The sequence below is a fragment of the Semicossyphus pulcher genome, unplaced genomic scaffold (assembly GCF_022749685.1).
Source record: "Semicossyphus pulcher isolate SPU_LCO1_2020_fin unplaced genomic scaffold, fSemPul1.0.p SCAF_21, whole genome shotgun sequence".
Lineage (NCBI taxonomy): Eukaryota > Metazoa > Chordata > Actinopteri > Labriformes > Labridae > Semicossyphus > Semicossyphus pulcher.
The window spans coordinates 3,793,365-3,818,252 of record NW_027211695.1 but is presented as its reverse complement, the minus strand read 5'-3'; the positions used below and the strand labels follow the sequence as shown (position 1 = coordinate 3,818,252).

Here is a 24,888-nt window from a genome sequence, read left to right as displayed (position 1 = left end):
TTTGGACGACGACAGGAACAATTCAAGACGCGGCGATCAAAAATGGTCTCATTACAAACATGGCTGATCTGGTAGGCCAAAGATTCTTGTTGGCATAGGTTGTTCATTTTCCAACAATCTATATTTAAATGTAGATATAAATGTATAAACCAAGATTAACCTACATGAGACTGCATGGATTTGAGAATTCATTTCAGCTGAATTTAGTCGCCAATGCCTAATATTGATGCAAATGTCAAAGCCTAATAAACACAGGATCATGCTAAGGGCTGGGACAAAATATTGATATCGCAATATATCGCCGTTCCAACTGGTGTGTTACAATTATCGTGTTGCTGGTGGCAAATGTCGATATCTTAATTTTTTTAAAATTCTGCGCTCTAAACGGATCTCCCTGCCAATTTGAGTCACCTCATCATTTTCAATTTGTATCGAATTTGTGATAATATCGTTCTCTTGGGCCGCGTATAGCGGATTGTATCGTGAGTTACCCCGCGATTCCCACACCAAATCATGCTCAGTGCTAAAGTAAAGGTAGCAACAGTTAATTCTCTTTTTTCCCCTCAGGTCAGATGCAGTATTTGCATTTGTAAAAATAAAGAATGCTGCACTCAGTAGGTAAAATAGTCGGTGAACGCATCACAGTTCAAAGTTCTGCCTCAGAATTATGTTGAATCTGTAGCTAGTCTAAGCTAAACTAGCCTCCATTAGCATTGTACAAATGGTTAGCCCAGTAACGACTTATTTACAACAGAGTTATTATTGTACCAAATGTCCATATACATTTTTATAAGGTTATTGACGATTCTCCACCCACAGAAGGACCTGAGTACTCAAGAAATTGATCCTGTGAAATGCTCTTAAATCCGTAATGAAAGACTAAGAGATGTTTTCAATAATCACAACTGACTTTGAAATTTGAAATCTGTTTCTGACACAGGTACAAAATTGATTTGAAAAAATGTTTCTGTGGCTTAAAAAACAATTAATGTTTTTAATAAGAAAGCATTGCAATTTGACTCACAGCTCATAACTGCGCAATGGGAAAAACATCCATCTGAAAATACTGTCTCAGGCCGTGTGTGTGACATAAAGGCTCTCGTGGGTACCTGCAAGTTTGCGATCCATCACTAAGATCTCCCTTGAGTTCCCCTCCGGACGCAGTGGACATCTAGAGGACATCTCATATCTTCATCTGAGTTTTTAAATTGTCAGCTGCCGTGGGTGACATATTTGACACCAGAATTTGGGCAACAAGGGGGGCAATACCATGAGCCTCCACATCCACATTATAAAGTTAGAATCTATCCTGTTTCCATTAAAAACTCACAAGAAAGCTCTGATTAAATTGTTGAGATGCTGCTCAGTGTTTCGTGTTTGCGTAGGGGTTCACATTTGGTGAGTCAATAAGTCTGCCCTGTACTATGTACAGTAGGTACAGTGCCGTAGGTGTGTTTGTGTGTGGGATGGATTACTATGTGTCAGTGCCATCTGTGTGGGAGTTGAGCCTAAGTGGCGTACATAAACAAAGTCCTCCCCATGGGGCTAACAGGCCGATGTGAAGCTTCATGCACACCCACTCTTTGATCCGGGGCTACGGTGAAGTGCAGTCACCCGTCACCCACTTTGCCTAATGACTCCTCTTAATCCATCAATAAGGTAAATAAGATTCTATAGTGGGTGTGCATTTGCATATCCACACCGCCCGCACTCCCATGTGTGTGAGCTGACAAAAACAACAGCTGATACATCAAAGAGAAGATATGACGGGAAGCTTCAGCAATCAGGACCCAGACAATGATTAATTAAGTTCGACAAAATGTACCCTTCCAAACGTGACAATGACGGTGGCTGTTCAGAACTTATTCAAAGACACTGTGTGATACAGCAGAGGAGAAAGAAATGAGAGATTACTAAATGCAACATTTTGAATTCTGAAAGTTGTTAGATCCCTCACAGGCATTTGATGTCTGGATGTGGAGTTTATCTCCATATCAGTTCTTTGACAGAACTGCCGTGGGACGGCTGTGAAAAATTTATCCTTCAAAAGTTGCTGATGATCTTTGAAATTGCGGGATAAAATGATGGAAAGGAGCGAAAAAATGAGCGTTGGAAATGAAAGGAAGAGATTACAGTTGGATTTCTGTTTGAATAGTGTCTGCATAAGAATCGCGTGTGATGAGAGTGAACGACTGTGCCAGTCTACACAGTTCTGTGAGTAAGCAGAATACACACAAGGGCAAGTCTTTTTAGACTAGAAAGAAGTGTAGTAATCTGAGCTGTGAAGGCAACTGATGTGTAACAGTAGATATATACAAGTTCTGTGGGCATAACTATTATAGCAGTCAGACTTGAGAGGCTTGGAAACTATTAGTGCTACTCTAATGGTGTCTATTGTCAAGATCATTCTTGTAGAAAATTAAACTTTTGTTCCTGTTTGGTTATGAAACAGTAGGCAAATGGTCTGGTAACAAGATGTTTAATAGTGTTTCTGATTTTGTTGTTCCTCAAGATGTTCAAGAAACAAGCAATCTCAGCACCCATAGGCTCCTGTCTGAAGGCGATGTAGCCTCTGGGAGCGACAGTCGACTTTACAGGGCTTCCAGTGTAGCCGGAGGTTAGCGATAAAGAACTCCCAGCCAAGACTTCCGTGCGCTGACTAGTGAAGTTTCGATACAACATTCAGATGTCTGTTTATGGAGATTAATAAAAAGCTAAATCGCTGCCTGCGCAAGACTGCAAAACCCCTCTCTTCTTTATAGATATTAAAGGAGCAATGCTCCCCTGTTAAAAGCCACTGTCAGTCAAAGCTGGTGTTCTCTATAATCGATAGAAGCAATAATATTTGAAATTGGCGCCATAGCTGTGGAGAAAGTTCTCGTGGTTTCACCCATTCTACATTCCTACAACACCCAGCATGCATTGCGTCCTTCCCTTTTAAAGGAACGGCCCAGCGAGAGATCGTTTCGTTGCAGGCAAAGGCTCAGAGCGGTAGAGAATCCAAAATACGATGAGAATATACAATATAAAAACTTTGGGTCTGCAGTCTACATTTCAAACCTGATGATTCTGAACGAGACACGACATCGGAGGCGGGCGTCCTAGATTGAGAAATTGTAGTTTAGCGAGCTCCCTGGCCTCCGCTGACTGAGGTTGAAAATCGGCGCACTGGCCCTTTAAGAAGGGATGTATGCAGCAGAGACGAATCTCCCATGATTAGTGCCAAACTGAAATAGAGGGAAGACGTAGTAAGTGGAGCTTTTGGAAACACACAATCGTAAAAGAGAGTAGGAATATAAGAGTATAACAATAGACCGGCTCACCCCTTTCAGTACAACTAATTTTCCTCTCCTATAGTAAATTTCCTCTTCCGTGCATCGTACTTGTATTAACTTTGCCTCAAACAGCATGCCCCCAGCCCCTGCTGCGACGGCCCATCACCCTCTCTGTAATTGACCCATGTGGGAAAACGAAAGCTGCCGATGTTTGCTGATGGAGGGTAAAGCTCCCAGTCATGTAAACAACCACAGGCCCTGACAAACAACTTTGTGTTGCATCCCTCTCAAAGGGCCCCCTGGGCTAGGAAATCTTCATGTATTAAATATTGGGGGGATTTTGGTAGGGAGAGGAGATAGTAGCTGCTGTTACCATGGTAGTACACATTTGGTGTTTTGTAGCTTTGCATTTCACACACAGGTGAGACGTGGCTCTTTGAACTTGCGCGCAAAATCTGCAGGATGCCAGCACGAGTTGGTAAGCACGTAAAATTATGTTTTTGTTGAGTCGCTGATCTTTGACTCCCTCGTCACAGTGGACGTTACTGAACTGTGGCCACCAGCGAATAAGCTGAATAAATATTTAATGACAAAGCTGTGAAAATGATCAATGGATAGTGCAGAGGAGCCAAGATCCCTCGTCCAGATAGATTTATCATTGTAACTGAGAAAGTCCTAAGACTGATGACCGCTGTCCTATAAATTTCCAATTTAGGCCTTTAGAAATAAGCGATAAAACTGATATTATTGGACAGTATTATGGGATGGGAGGCGAGGGGAGGGGAGGGAATGGGTGTGATTTGTCATCAGGTGAAACTTACACAGTGTGAATTAACGATTCGAGACACTGTGTGTTGTAAACACTGAGTAAAAGCTTATCTTGTTGGTTGTATGAGTAAGATTATCAATAGTATTTACATGTATTGGCCTTGTTGTCTTTTCATGTATGTGTTGCGTTTCTTTGGTAACACAGGCACTCTGTAGGTGACCCTGTTAGACGGAGGCGAGTCGGCTTCAGTTCAAAATAGCTCTTTCAGGCACATTTGGTTCCGCATTCATTCCAATCATCCTCTGTTCACTCCAGTCCCCATCTTTCTATATCTGGCTCCAAGTAATGGAAACTGGCAGACAGGCTTCAGGTGCAAATATAAATGTCACTGCAATTACGGCAGAGAGAGAAGTCTGCAAACAAACAGCGTGTGAGGGTGTGTGCTTCGGTATAGGTGTGTGAGTGCAGGAAAATTGCACGAGAACATATTGTGGATTGCGATGCAGATGGTCATAATTCTCTCTCCTCCTCTGTTGTGCTTTCATCATCCCGTCTTTTCCCCATCTCTAACTGTCTGCCTTATTCTGTCATTGCACGGCAGCCCTGCCTTTCCTGTAGTCTCCATCAGGGTGTTGCTTAAATTAATGTCCATCAAGTGCAAGGATTGAAGCACACTATAGCATGTGACAGGAAAGCCTCATAATAGTCTAGTCATTTTATTTACTGCCCCGTGGATGCTTGCGTCTTAGTATAGAGTTTTTTGCCGGACACGTAGCCCGGATTAACTTGTCTATGAAAGCAGTAATTGCCCTTCTTTAGACGTAATAAACTATTCTTTTCCGACAGACAGATGGCTCCTCTTTCTAAACTAAACAATTCAATCTATTCTAAAACAGGAAAACAGAAAAGTTTTAAACTTTTATTTCAATCTCTTCACTCTTAAATTCTGATCCGGTTTGTGAGCACAGAGCTAAAGCAGGTGAACATGAATATGCATGTTTCAGAGAGAGAGAGCACCTCCAGCTGTTCTTAACAGTTTTAATTGTAAGCACAGCTTAGCTAAAGAGTGTAAAGTCCCCAAGTACCTTTTCAAAGAGTACAAATTATAAAGCCCTAACAATGGAGAAGTTATATTTTGATTGTGGTAAAATACGGAAACTAAAACATGAACTCAAACCTTGAAAATCATTGAGGTTACAGGAAATATGCACACCTAAAACAAACCGGAACAAGGCGAGTCTCTAGAATCCTTAAGAGAGAAAAAAATAATAACGATAAAAGACAGAAAAAGTTCTTATTGTATTTAAACAAATATGCTGGTATTTGGTGGTATTTGCCTACAATCATTGTCTCAACTTTCTTTAGGGTGTTATTATGCCACTGGTTTTTAAAGACCCCCTCCAGTGAAAGTCTCCATGTGTTTTTCATGTGCCACAAGACATATCAGGGACAACATAAGCATCTCAGCAGTCATCTCCATGGCTGGGCCTGTCTGCTTTTAAACTGCAGTGTACCAAGGACAGGCTGAACAACACTTTTTCAGATTGGCAGGTTTGAGACGTCACAAACCTAAGGAGCCAATCCCGTTAATGGACGGGGTGACGCTATGCATATCATTATGTGTAACCTATGGCAACCACTTTGGCGATGCGCGAGCCAGCTGTAACCGTCATCATACTTTTTGCAAACTCACTACTGACTACATTTCAAGCTAGCTAAGTTACAGAAAGTTGCCACTAAACAATGGCGTGTTTTGTTTTCGTGATGGAGGAGGCAGGATGCAGATTCGGAAACTTTTAATGAGGGAGAAGGAGGAGATGCCTTGGGAGGATTTTTACAAGGTAATTAAATGTATTTTGCAGAAAAGAACTTATCAGACACAATTTATTATTTCAAGCAGATAATTTTATATTTCTTAAACATGACTGGAATAAAAGCTTATCAATGTTTATCTAGTTTGTCTTTGGAATTTTCTTAACAAGGGCCCCAACTCTTCTCAAGTCTGACATGTATGCTCTGTTTTATGTTCTTTCTCTCAGTCTTACTTGTTTCTGTCTCACTTGCATTGTATTTCCAGTTTCCACCTGTGTGAATGCGCTAATAGTGCGGAGATTTGTTACCTGATTATAGGTCTGCGAGTCAGAGAGATGAATAAACATGAAAGTGCTGGAGCAGGTAGTAGCAAATGAGGCGGATGAGTGAGTGAGTGAGTGAGTGTGGAAATGCAGGCTGATATGCTAATGCAGTTGAAATGTGATGCAAATTAGCTTTTTTTTTTCTGTTGAGTTGCACAGAAGCTTTCGATGTTGGTATCAAACAGTTTTCTAGCATGAGGTGTGATTAGTTTGGTCAACGCACCGGGAGAATCTGTGCTAAAGGTCTTGACCTCTGATTACTTTGGGGAAAGAAACCTAGGGGAAAAAATCCTGAGGGCATATCCACGATCATTGTAACCCCCACCTCCTCTCAGCACGGCTGGAGCACATTACGAATACTTAAAATGTCATTGGCAGTAAAATGAGAAAGGATTACGGGGTGTTAGCATGTCATTATGTACATCAAACAAATCCACCATCACTGCCTGCCTTGAATAGCAATTCCTATTATCTCCATAAAAGTGTGTCGCTGTGTGCCTTGGCAAAGCTGAGCTCTCTAAATGGCATTTTTGATTTGGTCACAAGAGGTTCAATCTGTCATTATGCTAAATGCATTATACTGGCCTTATTGAAATGCTAACAAGTGAATGGTACACTATGAGCTAATCCACATGCTGCACGTATGGGAAAGGCAGATCATGCAGGCCTATGGTTCTAGAGTAGAATAACTTGAGTGATGTGTCAATCAACGAGCTTTAAGCACGGTGGTTTAACCCCATTATTTGCACTTTAACCATTTTACTGCACTTGTCTCTGCGTACAAAAGAACATAAAGTATCTGTTTGGTAAAGGGTTAATGTAACCACCTGTTTTCTGCAGCCAGGGGAGATTTACCGTAACATCTGGAATATAAGACACAGCCTGTTTTTGGGGTATCCCAGATGGAAAAAGGTTTTCTATAGCTATTTATTAATAAAATTGTGTATATAAGTTACTTCGACAACAATTTATTTTCATTTAAAACATTCAAACCTCACAAATTACAGCCTACCATCTGTTTTCACCATGTCGAGTTTGCAATCCTGAGAGCTACCGGTGCTGCAGCTAGCGGTAGCTGGCAGCCTACAGTAACGTCGACGGTTGTGAGGGTGGCGGCTGCAATGGCGATCATGACGGTGCATGTCCGTGACAAAGTGTTAGCAACGCGACATTGTAGCGGCTTGGACCCGGAAAGAGTTTAATGCGGAGGCGACAACTTTAGCTCAATCATACTGGCATTGTCTGATTAAAATACCATAACAGAGTAATATACCTCTCCGCATTTTATACTGGTATATTGATCGCATCTGTGTACAGGACGCAGCCCACTTTTTAGATGAAACAAAACTGTATTAAAAGTGCTTCTTATACACAGAATTTTACGGTACTTCCCAAAAGTATGCAGACACTTTTGCTAAGTGGGAAGCAACAATGGACCAGCCAGACAGAGTGAACATAAGAGAGAACGGGAGGGGAAGAGGAATGAGAGAGGAACTGAGTGGCTTTCTCTTAGGAATTCTAGCCGTCTCTTGGAGGAAAGTTGGATGAAAGGGGATGGGATGGAGGGATGGAGCGACGGAGGAGGAGGAGGGAGGGTAATTGCAGCTGATCATGCCTTACAGATATGGATGAAAAACAATCTGAACAAGTGAGTTAAGGAACAGACTGAGAGAGCAAGAAAGAGGAGGGGAGTGGCCCAGAATCTAGTATTGATTGAAGGGGGAGGGTTGGATGTTCTCATTCTGTCGTCTCATATGAAATAAATGGGATCAATTTCCCTGCATGCTCTGGTGATGTCTTTGTAAGAGGGATTCCAACGTGTCATAACTGAATGATGAATGAAAGAGGAAGTTTTGGAAATTCCTAAATTCTTTTAGGAGATCAGACGGCATGTGGACGAGCGTTCAGTGATAACAAATCACAAGGATTCTCCCTGATGAATCTTTCAGTCGTGACAGCGGCTCAGCTGTGACAGCGTTTCATTTTTTGGGTGGAAAGTCTTTTATTGTGAAAGGGTTTCCATTCCTCCCTAGTCTCCCTATATTAACCATAAAGTCTCTGCAAGAGTGTATGCAGGCGTAGCTTGATAACAGTGCTGTGTGCAGAATGCGAATGCATACAGTAAGGTAGCACCAAGTCCTCTTAGGTATGGGATAAAAGCATGGAGGCTGGGGGAAGTTCTGAATTTGATGGAGTGTGTTTGTGAGTGTGTGCTAAACTGCATGACTGTTTGCCTTATTGGTTTTTATCTAATGCTGTCTTGCTGCCTGTAAAGAGAGTGTGTGTTAAGTTTTATTATCCATTATTCACTGTGAGGGTGTTCTCGAGCCTCCACAGTCATAAAAACACACATGCTGCCTATGATTTCACATTGACCAGAAGTTTAAGAGTAACGTATCGCGCTTGTAGTGTAATGTGTATATTCCACAAGATGCGGAGTTGATCGCGCCCACTCTAGTCAATGCTCGTGTTTCCGCAGCACGCGCCGCGTTTCGTCTCTGACGTGTCCCAGAGGCACCTCTCTGTTCTGCTCTGCTAAAATATGTCTATTTTTTGACGCTTCTAGCACTGAACGGTTAACGGAGCAGAGCGTTCCAAACAGGAAGTTAGACACGAAAGCACTATAGCGCATCCGGTCATTTCAAAATAAAACACCATGTACAGACTCCCGTTTTTATATCCTATCACCATATGAACATTACGTCATCGCAGGTGGCTCGAGGCCAGGAGTCAATCGATCGGTCAGAGGGTCCCAGAGGTTATTGTACAACACGGGCGACGAGAAGTTTATCTCCGAGGTGCAAACTGAACTGTTGCTCTGTCTTAACATCGATGTTATCGCAGGATTTTGCAGTTCCCGCGCGATGATGTAGTTCCCCTGCGATCTTAATCTCCGCGAATCTAGTTGCTTGGGCCAGCGCTCCGCTTCGCTGCGGTCCAGAAACGCCTCCTGTAGCAGAACCACGGCGGACACGGATCATGTGTGTTTTAGACGTAAGGTAACCATCACCATAACCATTTTCACTTCGTATAAAAGCCATAATTCTGCTATTACGTGTGCTATCTACCTTCCATGTTTACATTTTTTCAGGAACACTCCTCTGCATCGGTTTTTAGGCCCTAGATGAATAAAATAGATCCACTTTGCAATACCTCAGGGGACTCTTACATGGTTACTAGTGGCCACTGCCTATTTGTAACATAATATAACAGCGTGGCCTTTGCTGAACTCGATCCGGATGCAGATCAGACCCAGCTTCCTCCAGCTGAACTGTAGTCCAGCAGCTGAGCCTAAGGGCATTAATTAGTCCATTAGCTGCTGCCAAGGTCCCACTATATGTAAAGGCAGTATGTTTGGGTGGGGCGGCACAGAGAACATCAAGGCATTCAGAAGGGGAGAGGCAGTCAGAGACAAGAGCATGACAGATGATCCTGCAGGTGAGAGAGTAAAAGGGAAGACGGGGTGACGGGGATACAAGAGGGAAAAACAGGAGAGCAATAAAAGAGATATTGAGTTCAAAGGTGTCTCTCTCGACGCTGGCTAAGCTACTGGCCCAGTTCTGTGACACAGTTGATGTTGAATCTGTTGGTTGTAAAGTCACATTGGGGAATTAAACAAAAGCTTGCTTTTGTTCTTCTTTTCGTAGTAAAGAACAAACCGCTGTCTCTCTCCCAGTCCCCCCCCAACCCCCTCCCTCCTCTCCATCCTCCTACTGCTCAGATATTCCTTTCGTCTCAGACAGCACCACTACACTTAGTTTCCCACTCTCTATCGTGCACGCAAACACACTCACCCTCGCTGCTTTTCATGAACAAACAATAACACAGACATAAAAGCGCACACTTCCTTTGCCCCGTCAACGTGCGTCTCATGTTTCCTCTGACTGCCTGCAGTGTCCTTTGGGACGCAAGTGCCTGTTAAGCTTACAGCCGGTACACTGTGATGTGAGGCTATTCTGATTGTTCCAGTGATCGCAACATGGAAAGTTAGCCCTCCGAGAATACATTAGTATACAGATTACTGTATTTCTGCAGTCCTATCTTTCCAGTAGATCGAAAGCATGGCATCCCGCTCTTATTTCCTGGCATTACCCTGCTAGAGTTTCAACCATAGGCAAAAACAAACCATTTATTTCAGAGCTGATTGAACGGTTCTTTCAAAACCTGCAAGAAAAGCTACGCTACAGTCAACAACAAATCAGTGGAGTCAAAAATCCACTTGTCATGAACAGCGGGGGATTTTTTCAACATTGTAAGTCACGGAGAAGTAACTGCTGCTTATTTTGGATGAATGAATGGCTCACTCACTTTATGGCCTTTCTATTAGCAATGTTGGTGACCGGGGCCTTCATCTACGACAGCTGCAGAGTGCACCAGGCCAATATTTGAAGCAAGCTTTTATTAGAAGCAGACCATCAGCGCACAGTTTGATTATTTCTATATAGTTATTTTTAATGCCTGAAAGCGCTGGCGGAGGGGGGGAGGTGTCAGACGAAGCGATTAACAGCAGGATGGGTCTTTTTTTGTTAAAAACCACCACTGAAGCATGTACAGGACGAAATCAGCAAAGAGACAAGAGGTACGGCTTTGTCCACAGGGGGCGCTCCCCACGAGGAAGTCTCCTTTTTTTTAATCCACTCCCACGTTCCCTTTTAAAATGAATGCATTATGTTAATATAAACCTAATGCATTAAAGGCCGTGTAGCATTTTATCAAACTTATTTCAGACTTATTTTTTGTGAAACATTTTTAGGAACGAGTTGTGGGAAACAGTTCCCATAAAGCCCCTGAAATAGAGCCAGTGTCATCTTGTAGGACCAGTATATAACTACAAAATAAACTTTACACAGCAACTAACGTTTGGACTCTTCCTCAGTTAGTAATTTAGACAGCGTTATTAAAGAAAGAAGGAATATTTACATGTCTAATCCTAAATAAGCTTGGTTTCAGAGACGCAACAGTTGTTGTGCTGGTTCTTGGTACAGCTCTGTTTGCTGGTTCAGCTTGAAGTAATACGGAGATATTTTGAACTTGCTCTACTGCAACTCTCTGCAAACCTTGAGTTGATGTCATGGCCTTTGACTTACTGTAATGACAGCATAAATGTTTTTCCAGCTGTCAATGTTAAACGTTATCGCTGTGTGTGGATTAGTTCATGTGTCTGCGGCTTCAGGGAACATCAGAGCAGGTAAAAGTTATGTTAGTTAAGTTATGCATTGTGCATGCATTAAAAGAAGGGCCTTAACTGCTAGAAGTATGCTACACTCCGTCATCTCATCCTTCATATTTGACCTATTTCCACCACGTGTTCTGTTCTGGTGCAGTGTATCAGATATGTCTATCACTCCCCGAAGAAACCCTGACATGAGGTTTCCATCTTTGTCTTTGCCCTTCCCTTTTTCTGCAGTGTGTGTAGACAGATCCCAGAGGAGGGAGAGGGCACGGATGGTCACCGGTTCTGAAGTCTACAAGATGTCCATGATGGTAGATCATCATGTCGGGCGGGGGGGCGTGAAGGAGGGATCCCTCGCTGCTTATGTGCACCAATGTTTGCACTGAATGGGGTAGAACGGATGGGGTGTGTGTGTATTGTGGGGAAAGACTTGCACCAATGAGAGGTCAAAGCAAGTGTCCTTGCCTGCCTATCAACTGCACACCACAGGGATTATCCAAACTCCTCAAACACACACCAACTGCACTTGCAGTACTCCTGAAGGCCACCAAGGGGAGCTCTGAATCTGTGATCCTCGTACAGCATGTGAGACACTCATTTCTCCCTTTCTCCTCCCCTTTCTCTCCTCTCTCTTGGCGGAGAGTCCCTATCACCTCACCTAATTCTGTCTGCTTCATTTTATGCCGCACAAAGCTGACAAATTCATACGTTTTTGTAGAGAAAGATGGCAAATATACACATACATAGGAAGAGACAGTCAGAGGGAGGGCGAGAGAGGGAGAGGGAGAGGGAGAGGCTTGTGTGAGCTCACAGGCTTTTACTTATTTTGGAGCGCACTGATGCAGCTGTGGATATGCATGACGTTGCAAGAGCCATTAAGAGCAACAGACAGAGAGTGGATGAGACTTGGGAGACCACTGGGGCTGTATGATAACCGCAGCTGGAATTCAACGCTTGTCTCGTAGACTGCAGGCTGTTTTAAAGCTAGATATGATGTGAGCTCCCAGAGGGAGAGGGCTGGCTAACAATAGAGGTGTGTTAATGCCGGTGCACTGTTTACATTTTCAAATTAAGATAGGTATTCACAGCATGTCTGTCTGTAATTATTGGTTGTCCATCATCACTTACTAGGGCTACATATATTATATAAAAATAATTATCTAATTAAGATTTTTATTATTTAATGTTGGACTAATCTGATGTGCAAAATTATCTGTGCTGGACTTTTTTTGTGCTTAAAAAAATGTCAAAGTCAGCTGAGGATGACTGTCAGTAATTACTTTTTTAAACTACTCGCACAAAAAAATGTTTTACTTTTGGAGCTTTGCATTCAGTAAGACTGTAGAATTATTATTATATCTATTTGTAGCAATCAAAAATACAGTGCGCATTATTTAGTCTTTGCTCGACTAGTAATCGCCACTTTTGTTGTCTATTACATAAGTGTTGTTTAAACTCTGCCCAGTTTTGGAAGGCGTAGTTAGTGATGTATTTGCACTTATCTTATGCTCCCTCTCTCAGCGTTGCACATTTTTGCATTACATGCATAATACTTTTTAGGGGTGGGACCAAATATGCATTCAGTGATATATAATTGTCCTGACTTGTGCAATACAATTATCGCTAGGCTGGCGCCAAATATTGATATTTTAATTAACAATGTGTCATCTTAGTTTGTGTCAAATTCTGTGAAAAACACCAAATTGCAGTGAAAAAACACATTAATCCTGCGTTTCACCTTTTTAGGGGCATTTTGTGTTTTTCAGTTTGTCAGATATTGTTCTGTTTTATTATATGATTGTGTTGCAATATATCCATTATCGCAGAATCGCTGTATCGTGATATCATCATTATTGCTTATCGTATCGTCGAGTTACCCTGCGATTCCTTTAACTGCCATATCCCATTTTCGTTATGCATAAGATACACATAATAATGTTTTAGATTTAATAGTTGTGTACCTTTGTGTGTGTGTGTGTGTGTGTGTGTATGGACTTGTGTGGATTGCCTTGTGCGTGCCTGATGTGAACCTGTGTGTGTGCTCTGGTAGGGACAGGGACCATAGGACCTGTACTTTGTGTATGTGTGTTGTGTGCGTTACAATGTGTACATTTGTGTTTCTGGATTCATTTGTTTGTTTGTATGTTGTTTTATTTATGTGTGTGTGTTTGCTTTTATCTTCTGTAAAGCACATTGAGTTCACATTTGTATGAAATGTGCTATACATATACAATTGAATTGACAAAAAGCCCAAATGTGCAGCTATGATGTGGATTCAATAGAAGAACAATACATGAACATTACATAATTTGTATATATCAATATTAAATGTAATTGATTATGGTTGAGATATTTGGCATATATAATTGTGTTAGCAATTCACAGTTACATTATTATCTGACTGTACAGGCTAATCAACAAGCACCTTTATTTTAAACTATCAAATGATTAATATATACTTGATGGATTAATAATAACTTCTAAAACAAATACTCACACATCTTAAAGTTTTTCTAGATCATTCCTGGGTGTTAAGATATAAGTACAACTGCATGTGTGAGGATATTGACTTCCTCCGACCTGCGTAAATGCATGTGTGTTCTACGAGACCTCGAAGCATGAAAGAGCTCATTGATCAGCTGGGTATCAGCCCGGCAGTAAACACAGGGTCAGAGGTGGTCAATGTCATCGATGCCTTTCTGCTGGTGTCTCTCCGTGGGGATGGCCCCGCGTAAATCTAGAGAGCTCTTTAACACTTAGGCTGCCTGTTATGTCAATTAGAGTGGTCCACTGGGCATTCCAGCTGTTATGGGAGTTAATGGAGATAGTCTGAACGGCATGACGTGGGTGGTGCATTTGTGATCAAGGCATGAACTGCAATGTTAAGTTTTAATATAACAAGACATCAACTGGTTCTCGACTAATATTATTTTAGGGGACTTGTGGGATTGGTTCGGCTCCAAATTGATTAAAATTAAGAAATGAGAAGAAATAAAAAACCCTGCAGTTAGAGCGAATATTATTGATATGCCAGTACAGAGAGTGAGACCAGCAGATAATGGCCTCTCTGTTTAGCATGTGTGTATATGAGCATGTGCTACTTTCTTGCATAATGGTCATTATGGCGCCATGGTAGGTGGGTTGGCTCACGCTGTAAATCTCTAAAATAGCGCCGGATTCCAAAACCTATTAAGCTGGTCTCCCTCTGCTGATCACACGTGTGCTCTACAGCAGAACACATTTAACCCTGACTATGTGCATGTGTGTGTCGGTGAGTGTGCGGCCATCTGCCCTTATCCTTGAGCAAGTAAAGCATGTTCTATTAAAACTCCACAAGTCGTGGACAATTCCTGTATCTAAGTTACGACTGAAATATATAGTCACATTATTGCAGTATGAAAGAAATTGCAGTCTGGTTGGTATGGAAATCTGTTCCTATAATTTAAAAGCACTTAGTTCACATTAAGAGTCACTTTCCTTTTTCCTGCGGGGATGCTTTCCTTCTGCGTCTACTGGTACAAGAGTTAGACACTATCTGCTTTTGTTTCTCTCGCTCCATCTTGAGGAGGATTTTGCAGGCGTACACAAAGAAGTTGATGCACCATCTTTGCGTTAATGCATTCACATCAGGCTTGTTTGCATTTGGGACTGCTTACAATGCCCATTATTAGGTCTGACAAGCCATTCATTCCAATAACAATTACCCAAAAAAAAAAATGTGAAGAAGCAAGCACGGCAAGTGTAAGTGAAATTGATTGTATCTCACTGCTGGTATCTGCAGCTGCCAATTGATGACCTGGCGCATCTAGAGAGTCCAGTAGCCAGGGAGTGTACTTAGTGTGCAGGTGCTTATGTGTGTATAAAACTTGGCATGCGCACACGCACACATGCATTGAGGTTGCTGGTGCTCTTTTGTTTTCCATTAGCTACGATTAAAGGTTTGTAAAGATGTGTTGGGCAATTTGTTCAGAGAGGGTTTAAGCGCATTGTCACCTTTGATAAATTAGGGTGCATTCCATTTGTGTAGCCGAGTACATTATGTGCATACATACCGAGCGAGGCACTATCTTAGCTTGTTCATTAATAACAGCACTGAGATTTGTCCTTGGTAGCACCTTTAATGTGCATACTTTCATTATGGTGTATGCTAATTGTAAATTAAAGTCTCGTTATCACTTGTACTGTGATGCGTTCACCCTTTTTCTGTAGTTGACCTTGGAATATGAGGGTGAGATGGAGCTTTGGTCATTCTCGAAGAAATGTGATTTTTAAGAAAGAAAGAAAAAGCAGCGTCAGCCTTTAACTCCAACCTAGAGAAGAGAAACTTCTGTTAAGGTGGGCTGCAAGCAACAGGGGAGGAGAAAAGGAGGGTGTGACAAACGCTTCCTGCGTGCTCCATGTGCAGAGAGAACAAAGAAAGGTAAAGATGGAGAGTCAAATATAGCAGCAGAGATAAGAGGCACCACTCCCGACTGCGGTGGCCCTGGATTACACGGGCAGTGTTTACCTGGCGCAGGTTGCGGGTGACGCGCACGTCATGCCAGGCGTTGTCGTTGAACTTGCCGTTGACGGGCTCCACGAGGGCCTCGAACGCCCCCGAGCCCAGGTTGATGACCAGCCAAACGGCGCCGCTCTTCAGGGAGAGGTTGACGTAGTCCGCCGACTTGCCGGTGTGCAGCATGAGGCCGTTGCGTTGCAGCGTGCGGAAGGAGAGCGTGATCTCGTCGGTGCTGCTCTGGATGGGCGTCAGCGACAGGTCGTAGCAGAAGAACTCGTTGCCCTTGAAGGTGGCGACCGACTCTTCCTTACCTGGAAAAAAAGAGGGGAAAAGATAAAGGCAGGTGAGTTAAAAAATACTCAATAATTGCAGGATTAACTACACGTTAACTCAAAAACAGTTGAATACACAAACTCAAAATGACTCTTTTAGTCCAGTTCATATGACTGGTATGCTGCAGCATTTTCCCTATGGGAACCACTTAAATTCCAGCGGAGTGGAAAAGTTTCAGTTTAACCCGGGTATGAATAAGCATGATTTCTTGTAAAATCCGAGCCAGTTTGAAGGTCAATCACGGGCCAAAAAGCAGCCTACACATGTCCTGTAATGACCTGAAGCCTCCAGCGCGGATGCACTTAGGATGGACTTTGCAGTAAAGTGGGAGACAGCTTGTACCTAGCAGTTAAACATGTCTTATAAATAATATTTACATATTCATGCAGTGTATTCTGGACTTTTCAATAAGGGAGAAGGAGTAGATGTGCTCTTAAGAATTTCAAACTCGTCATTTTACTTATTTTATTGGAAAAACAATATAAAGCCAAATTATAAGTAAAATTATGATTCAGGGCAGAGTATTTCTAAATCTTCTACAAGATGCCCGAGGGGGGGAACTTAATTAAAAACGTTATGAAGCCAGATTCCAGCTTTTTCAAGCCAAAAGCTCTGTTATTGAGCAGAATAACTCATTAGTACTGGTGCTGCTCAGTTTGACTTAGCATGAAACACTGAGCATTGATATAGCACTTTATCACACTCTGTGCAAAGATCACATGGGTCAAATACTTTGATATGAAGCTGATTAGCTGTGGTTATTATTTACCGCCATTATTATTTCTCATTTAGTGGCCAGGACCATTTTTTTTCCCTGGTTAAATAAAGTTTTTTTAGTTTTTATGCTAATTTCAAGATTCATATTTCACTCTGTGATACCTGTGGAGTAGCTTAGCATAATTATAATTATATAATAATAATAATTCACATCATTTTTCCCACACATCTCTGTGCTCCCTCATACAGCCTCTGCCTGAAACGCATCAGTCAGCTCTGTCTCTTGAAGAAACCCCGCCCCTACAAGCCCACTTTCTTCTGATTGGCCAGCTCTCAGCCTCCTGCTGAGGTTGCACCACTGACTGTATAAAAAGATGGACGACATGACAGCTCCCTAAAAGTGAAGCCAAACCCTCTCTGTCGCCCCCTGCTGACTGGCTGCAGTATAGGTCATAAAGCCCGCCTCCTCCATGTTAACAGATGGGTCCTGAGTCAAACCATAAAATCAAAACACACGTCAAATACATTTTTCTCAAACATGGTTTCTGTCATTATAGTTAGTTCTTATCATGCTGATTTACATCCAAGTGTTCATTTTTCTGTCAAGTTTATTCTATTTTGGTTATTTGATATTGTCAAAACAATGATTGACAGCTCTGTTGACAAATCTGGCTCCTGCAGCCAATCTGTTCCTGATTAGCAGAGTAGAGGACAAACGGCGAGAGGAAACCTAACTAAAACAAATCACTACAGTCTTTGAAGTTCACATATCTGTGAACGTCTGCTTCTGCGAACACAAGAAGCTGTTCTGCTGTTAGATACGCTGGGATCCTTGCTGTTTTATTCCCGGTAATTTAAGTTTGTGTTTTGTTGAGCGGGAGTGGCTACAGCAGCTCCACCTGCCGATCTCTACTGGGCAACTCTGGCTGCAAGTGACGTCACCATCGTAAGATGGCAGCGCCCATTGCGGGGACTATTTTGGCATCAATTTTGCACAATGAGAGCAGATGGAGACGTGTCGTCAATCTATATATGCAGTCATTGGGCTGCACTTTGTGACGTCACAAAGTCACAGCAGCCTGCAGGCTGAGCTGAGAAGCCTGGGGTTTACTCCAACATACTTTTACCTACAGATTTAAAACTTCACCCACGTTTAGTTTGGACATCCAACATTATATATGTCTTTAAATGTGAAACAGCATCATACCTCCCCTTTAAATAAAATAAATCACAACATTGATCATTGCTTTAGTGCATGCACGAGACGTATTATTGAATACTCATGGGTGATTCAGCTGATATAGAATAAAACAGTGCTATGAGAGTGTAAAATAGAAGTACTTCTATCAGAGCACATCAACTGCTGTGTAAATGGGAGGTTTTTAAATAAAGCAGCAGATGAGAAGAAGACAAAGTAGATTAAAAGAGCAACTTGACAACTTTGCCAATGCCCGTCAGTCCCGTCTGCGGCACATGGCCTCCTTCCACCGCAGTGAGCTTCATTCACGCACTCCCAGTCAAAACAGCCAGTTTGTACAATGGACACATGTCAAACAGCAGCCTAACAGCAGCAGGGGAGGACACGGGTGTGCATCTGTCAGGAACTGAACAAACACCTGCTGCAGCTGTCACAACAGAAAGTACCGATGCAACCGCTCTCCTGACAGTCACACGCCAGTCAAAGTGTGGAGCCAGTGAGCTAAGGATCAGCATTTAACTATTATTATTCTATATTACTTATATACTATTTTGATAATTTATCGTTTCAGTAATTTTCAAGGCAGATTTGCCGGATCCAGCTTGTTCCATGTGAGGTTTTGCTGCTTTTCTTTGTTTTTTAATACAGTAGAAAATAGTGTTAGAGGTTTGGTTGAACAAAAAGGCAATTTAAAGATGTCACTCTCGGCTCTGGGCGTTGACAACACCAATGAGTTTCATGTTAACTTTAAAATGAAAACACAAATCCCAAGGTTCCGAGTACGATTCATCTGCTTTGTGGGGAAAAATATAGACCTCTGGCAAAAGTAAAAATGCACACATCACTACCAATAACAATGAGATCTCTTGATTCTCAAATAACTCTTCCTCTCACCAGTTATACATATCAACTGGTTTCCCAACACCAACTGTGATCTGAAGTGACACACCACTTCCTGTGTTCGTTTGCCCCTCCTCACCTCTGTCTCCCTGGGGAGGCCGGATTGAAGAATCAGCCTCAGGTAATGAGGTTTAGACCTGAAACAGGAAAGTGAAGGGAGGGGGGAAACTCGCCAAGAGGCCTCTGTACGGGTGGATCATCAAATCTAGTTTATCCTGAAGTTCCATTTCAGCAGAATCGCTCCAAGACATCAGCGCATTTCCCCGGGGAGAGAGAGAGGCCGGGGCTGGCCGGAGGGGAGGGTGGTCCGTCGGCAGACAGATTGAAAGCCAAATCTCATGAGCGAGCGAGTTCTCCACAGGAGCAATCTTAGGTGTGAGGAGAAGAGTGGTGATGGATAATAGTGTGTCCGTTTGATGTGTGCACGCTTTGTACTGCGATATGACCGTGGACAGGTCAGTGTGTGGGAGCTTTCATAAGGCAAAGTTTATGACAGTATATTTCAACACCTCGATAAGGAATAACAGCAGCGTGGATGTCATGTGAAAAGGAAAAAGATACTTGTGCGTTAAGTGACATCCTGACTGTTGTACGTCTTACATTAAAAGCCATGATAGAGCTCCCTTTGAGACAAACGCAGCCACATAATAACGGTGCATGCACTCGCATAAAAGAAAACATTTTACGCGATGGGGAAAAAACAAGGAAGTGAGGGACAAATGGCATCCAGATAGAGACAGCTACTTAAAAGAGCATTTTGGCTGAAATCGAAATTTAGAGCAATCTCAACTGAAGTGTGAATTGTCATCGAAAAAAAAAAAAAAGGCATCAAAGGAGAGAGGAAAAGAGATGGAGGGGAAAAAATGACACGGAGGAAAAAAGCAAATCCCCCCCAAGAGAAGCCTCCCGGCGGTGCCTGTGTTGCTGATGTAGGGAGAACAAAAGCGTACCAAATGGACCACAGCAACCGTTTTCAATTATGTATTAAGTTGGACCCCTCCCAAAGTATGGGCTGTTAACGGTAAGCAACAAACAGCTTGTGATTGCTTCCATGAGCTCAGCGAGATGGAGCCACATGCAACGGAGAGAGACACGAGCTGCAAACAAAAAAGTGGCCTTTGTTTATGTCTGTTTAATGAATAGAAGGCTGAGAGGAGGAGATAAAGCTGGAGAGGATCAAGGAGTGACAGGAGAGGACGAGGGAGGTGGGGGGGCCATGTTCACTGCTGCACAGTGCCAACAATGCCCCTCAGTCAATTATTTTAAAATGGATACAATCAAATGATTTTGTTCTTGACAATAGAGACAAATTTAAATAATACAGACAAGTCGGTAATACATTCATTCAAACTGACATTGATCCATCTAATGTTGGGGGTTCAGTTCAGGCTGCAACCTACAGGGTCGTAAACTAAAGAATAGAAGTGTCAAAAACGGGCCACTTGAGGCAATTAATTTCTAAATTTGGAGCAGAAACCAGCAGGTTCACATCCTGGTAAAAACAGATTTAGTCTGTATAGCTCATCTCGATTTATCACAACTGTAAGGCGTGAATTTCTATATAACTCATAATTAGGCCTTTTAAAGTTATAATCTTGAAGGTCTCAGTTTCGTCCTCTTTGGCGACACCTTTGGCATAAAAAGTAATTGCGGGAGCACACTTCCCAGATATCCAGACAGTGCTGCATGTGTGACGTCCACGGTTGGCTCCGGTTGTAACTCTTGATTTTCCTGGCTGACGGTCGCTTTCCTTTTTAGACTGTTTGCCTTCATATTAGCGTCGAGTTTGTTTCTTTTTCTTTGGATTTTTACTTATTTTTGAAGTTGAAGTTTTTCCATGAAAGTCGCCACTGACACCCAGTCTGTATTACTGCAAACGCAAAGGCCTTCATCAGTGGGCCATCGGCTCAATCACCATTGTGTTACCTCATGCCTCATGCCTTGAGTACTTTTAATTGAATTAACAGACCCTCTGAGAAGTCTGTTTGCCAGGTTCTGTGGTGAGTGAAGTTCTTGTAGATCATTTGCAGTCACGTATCGACGCCTGCGCTCGCTATCACTCTTTCTACGCAGTGTTACAATATTCGTTGACTCCACCCTGCTGGCTGTAGTGATATTAAGATCTGTTACTTTAAGTAACGCTAACCTGGTTCATTTTCACCTGACACTCTTTCAACCGAGATGTGTGTGATGAAGCAGTGACCGAACTAAAACAATACTATTGTGAGCGAAACACAGTTAATGACATACCCAGCTAATGAATATGCCTTAAGCAACACAACATAGCTTTGCTAACCCCTCGCACACCTCCCCTCCAGCTCCACCTTCATCCAAATATCATCAATCATTCCTAAAAAAAAAAGCCAAACTCTAGACAAAACGGCCAATGGGTGATGTATGGTAACAGTGGCTATATCCATTTTTAATACACAGTCTATGGTTCGTTTAGGTAAATGCACGCCTTCCATATGCCACAGGAAGTAGATTATCTGCATGACACCACAGACAACTGGAAAAGCACTCTTCCCAGTTTCCCAGGAGAGAGGAGAAAAGACCACTTCAGCCGCAGCTTTCAACGCAAATACAACGAATAATTATTTTCTTTCTTCCTTTCTCTGAGAACACTTCAGCTCGGTTGAATATGTAATTGTCGCTATACATCTGTTACATCTACTGTACATCTCATCCCCGTGCTCCCATGGCAGCGCTGCTGTGATTACATGCCCATACAGGCTTTGGAGTAGACTTTTCACTCAGATCAAATCTCTCCTGTAAAGCCCAAGAGCCGACGCCGTAGCCAAGAGGTAAGACGAGACACACGAGCATGCAGCAGAGACTTAAGTGCTGTCAAGGTCTCAATTAACCTCACAGAAGGCCCCGACTACATTACAGAAATGACTCATTTGAAATTTAGCCACCCGTAATAGCGTCTTTATTATTAATTAAATGTTGAGTTCCTCTGGTGTTTCATTTCAATGTGGACAGACCTTTAGCATCGGGTATTTTTAGGGGTCAAAAATGATACTCCCCGCGTCTCGGCAGAGACATCTAACTAACAATTGCTTTATGACTAAGCAGATGCGATGGGGCAATCTGGTGTTTATCATCCGCCCACATGTATCCATCTAACTCCAGCAGCTTTTCATGGTGCTCACACTACAGGCTGATTCACCCGGTGTCAAAATCAGAAGGTTAGTGGTTTACAAATTGTAAAGATGAAAGAACTAAAGACAAAAAGTTAAAATGCAGCCTCAATGATTCTGATGACTTTGTTGGAGCTTTTACTGGTTTGGATGTATGAGTCATCAAATACAGCCACACCACCAGCTCTTTCTAATTAACTAAACATGAACCCTTAACCCCCACCAGCTCTTAAAGCCCTGGTAGGAAACAAAAGAAACATTTCAACCCATGAACGAGGACAATATCCTGAGGTGTAAAGAGAAGTGAAGTGAAGAAGTGCTGTTATATAGCTCTCTTCATAGCCACCAGACTCCATTGACAAAAACAGTAATTTTACCTCACAGAACACGGGAGTTGCTGATGATCTACCGCTGCCTCGATTGGTTAGTTTGTGTTATTGTGTGGTGTTTTAAAGGGTTAGTTTGGTTTTGACGTGTAACGAGGCAGCGGTAGACCAGCAAGTCCCGTGTTCTGCGAGGTAAAATGATGATGTAGCCTGGTGGCTTTGAAGAGAGCGATCTAACGGCTGTTTCTGGTTTAACAAAAAAACTTCCTTCAGTCTGAGTCAAAGATAGTGTTTCCTCCATTCAGGGTGCACTCACATTATGTGTCGGGTTAGTAGCTGCAGCTCTTCTTCGTTTGGGCACTGCTGTTTTGTTGCGATGCATGACACTTTGATATGATAATCCTGTTTTTGATGTGATGCATTGGACGGGTGTCTGGTCCAAGTCAGTTATTCTTTCTCACGATATCCGTAGATAGATATTTCACTCAGTAACGGATGGATGTAGAAATGTAGCAAATTACTTTACATCATTTAAAAAATACTTAAAGCTCCTCTGAGGAACTTTCGGTCTGTGTGCATTTTGGCACCCCCTGTGGACACTGATCTTGTCCTGTACATGTGTAAGTGTTTTTTTAATAAAAAATCTCATCCTGCTTCTTTTTTTTTCACATTCAAACGCATCACTCACTGAGAATCTTTGCCGTGGAAAATACAGAAAAAGGCAGATTTGGCAGCACAACGATTATCGCCTTGCCTGACACCTACCCCCGCCTCTAGTCACAGGCATTAAAAATAACTATAACAATATAAACAATGATGTTGCTGATGGTCTTGTTTGCTTGTGTAGCTCATATAGAGGCATCAGTGTTAACTTCAGCTTATTTCATAACGAGCTAAAAACTCCTCACAGGAGCTTTAAGTAAAAGAAGTGCCTATATTAGGAGAGGTTGGATACACATTGCTTAACCTCTACCCTTAAGTATAGCCTGCTTTATCATCTATTTTACTCTAAATGGGACCATTAGAGAACTTACAAAAAGAACATTATGCTGTGCGAGAGAAGACTTGAATCTGCTGACTGAAACCATTAACTCATTAGGAAAATGTGCAGAGGTAAAACAATCAAGTGATGCATAGGGTCATTTTTCCCATAGACTATCAATCTAACTACCTTTTGCACCTAGTGGAATGGTGTAAAGTAAAACGTCTACGCCACACCCTCTGCCTTTATACTCTTCATACACAATGGAATCAACAACCTTAACCTCCCTACCACTCCTGTCACAGTCAACCAGCAGACGCTAAGAACCCAAGGACCTCACCACAGTAGTTATGTCAAGCAGCTAACCCTCCACATCCCCTGGCCTTCAGCTGTTCTTTGAGCTACAGAGTGAAAGTGTGAGGGAGGATAAGTGACGGCGGAATAAGAGTGGAATCAATGCCACTGGCCGTCACACAATCCACATAGTCCAAACAATCCCACTCAGGCTTTACATGAGCGCTACAAGCAAGTATGGGGATGTGAACATAAGGATGCCACCCAGCCTTCTTGCAAGAGAAATGCATGGAATATAAAACAGGTGCCTCCTAACTCTTGAAAAACACAGTATTCTGAATGTTGATAAAATATCATTAGATCACAGATACAATCTGTGCTCAATGCTGCCCTAAAAGTGCCATTTTAGTCGAGTCTTTGGTGGATATTACAGTAATAAAAGTGCAGGGCGGCATGTGTTATTAAATTGGATTCAGCTCAGACTGAGAGAGAGAGAAAGCAGGTTTAATAAGATGAGCTGCATGAATAGCTCCATCCAAACTTGTGTGGTGCATTAGTCAACGCATAATGAACCTTAACATACTGCTTTTTGGCCGATTGGATTACATATTGGGAGTAATTAGGTAGTTTTAACCGGAGTTACAAAAGGGAGAATGGAATAAGATGAGATAAATAAGTGCGCTCATGTGCACTTGAAAAGATGCAAAATCCAGATGACCACATGCTGGCAAATCCACTCGTCACATCACATTACCTCGCTGTTCTTACACACACACACGTACAAACACACCCACATGTGCATGTATAGTCACCCTCTATTAGCTTCCGACGAGTGCCATCCACCCCGCAGAGAGAGTATCCGACAGCTTTGGAGAAACGATTCAACACAGAGATGAGAGGGAGCAGTGGGAAATGTACGGCGTATATGAAAGCTTTGATGCCGCTTCATGAATCAAACAGGCCTGCTGCGTCCACAGACAGCGGCTAGTGTCCCGTGTTCGCTCCGAGGCACTGTCGAAGCCCTGTGAACTGCTGGGGAAAAGGTTTGCTTATTAAATGTTAGGACAGTGTTAAAGAACTTGCACATGCTTGCAAAAATATAACAAACCCCACCATATGAAACACATAGGATATGAATATATCAA

The 24,888-nt window shown here is 42.4% G+C and overlaps 1 protein-coding gene across 10 annotated transcripts in view; it reads right to left on the bottom strand.

The window, feature by feature from the left end:
• The window catches only part of nrxn2b (neurexin 2b), a 699,408-nt gene that overhangs the window by 453,635 nt on the left and 220,885 nt on the right, over positions 1-24,888 (bottom strand). For 9 of the 10 annotated variants that reach the window (XM_069671763.1, XM_069671756.1, XM_069671757.1 and 6 more), the window contains one exon: positions 15,860-16,161. In XM_069671763.1, coding sequence (XP_069527864.1) covers positions 15,860-16,161 — 302 coding nt within the window. The remainder of the gene's footprint in view (positions 1-15,859; positions 16,162-24,888) is intronic. The other variant, XM_069671760.1, reaches the window with a different exon arrangement.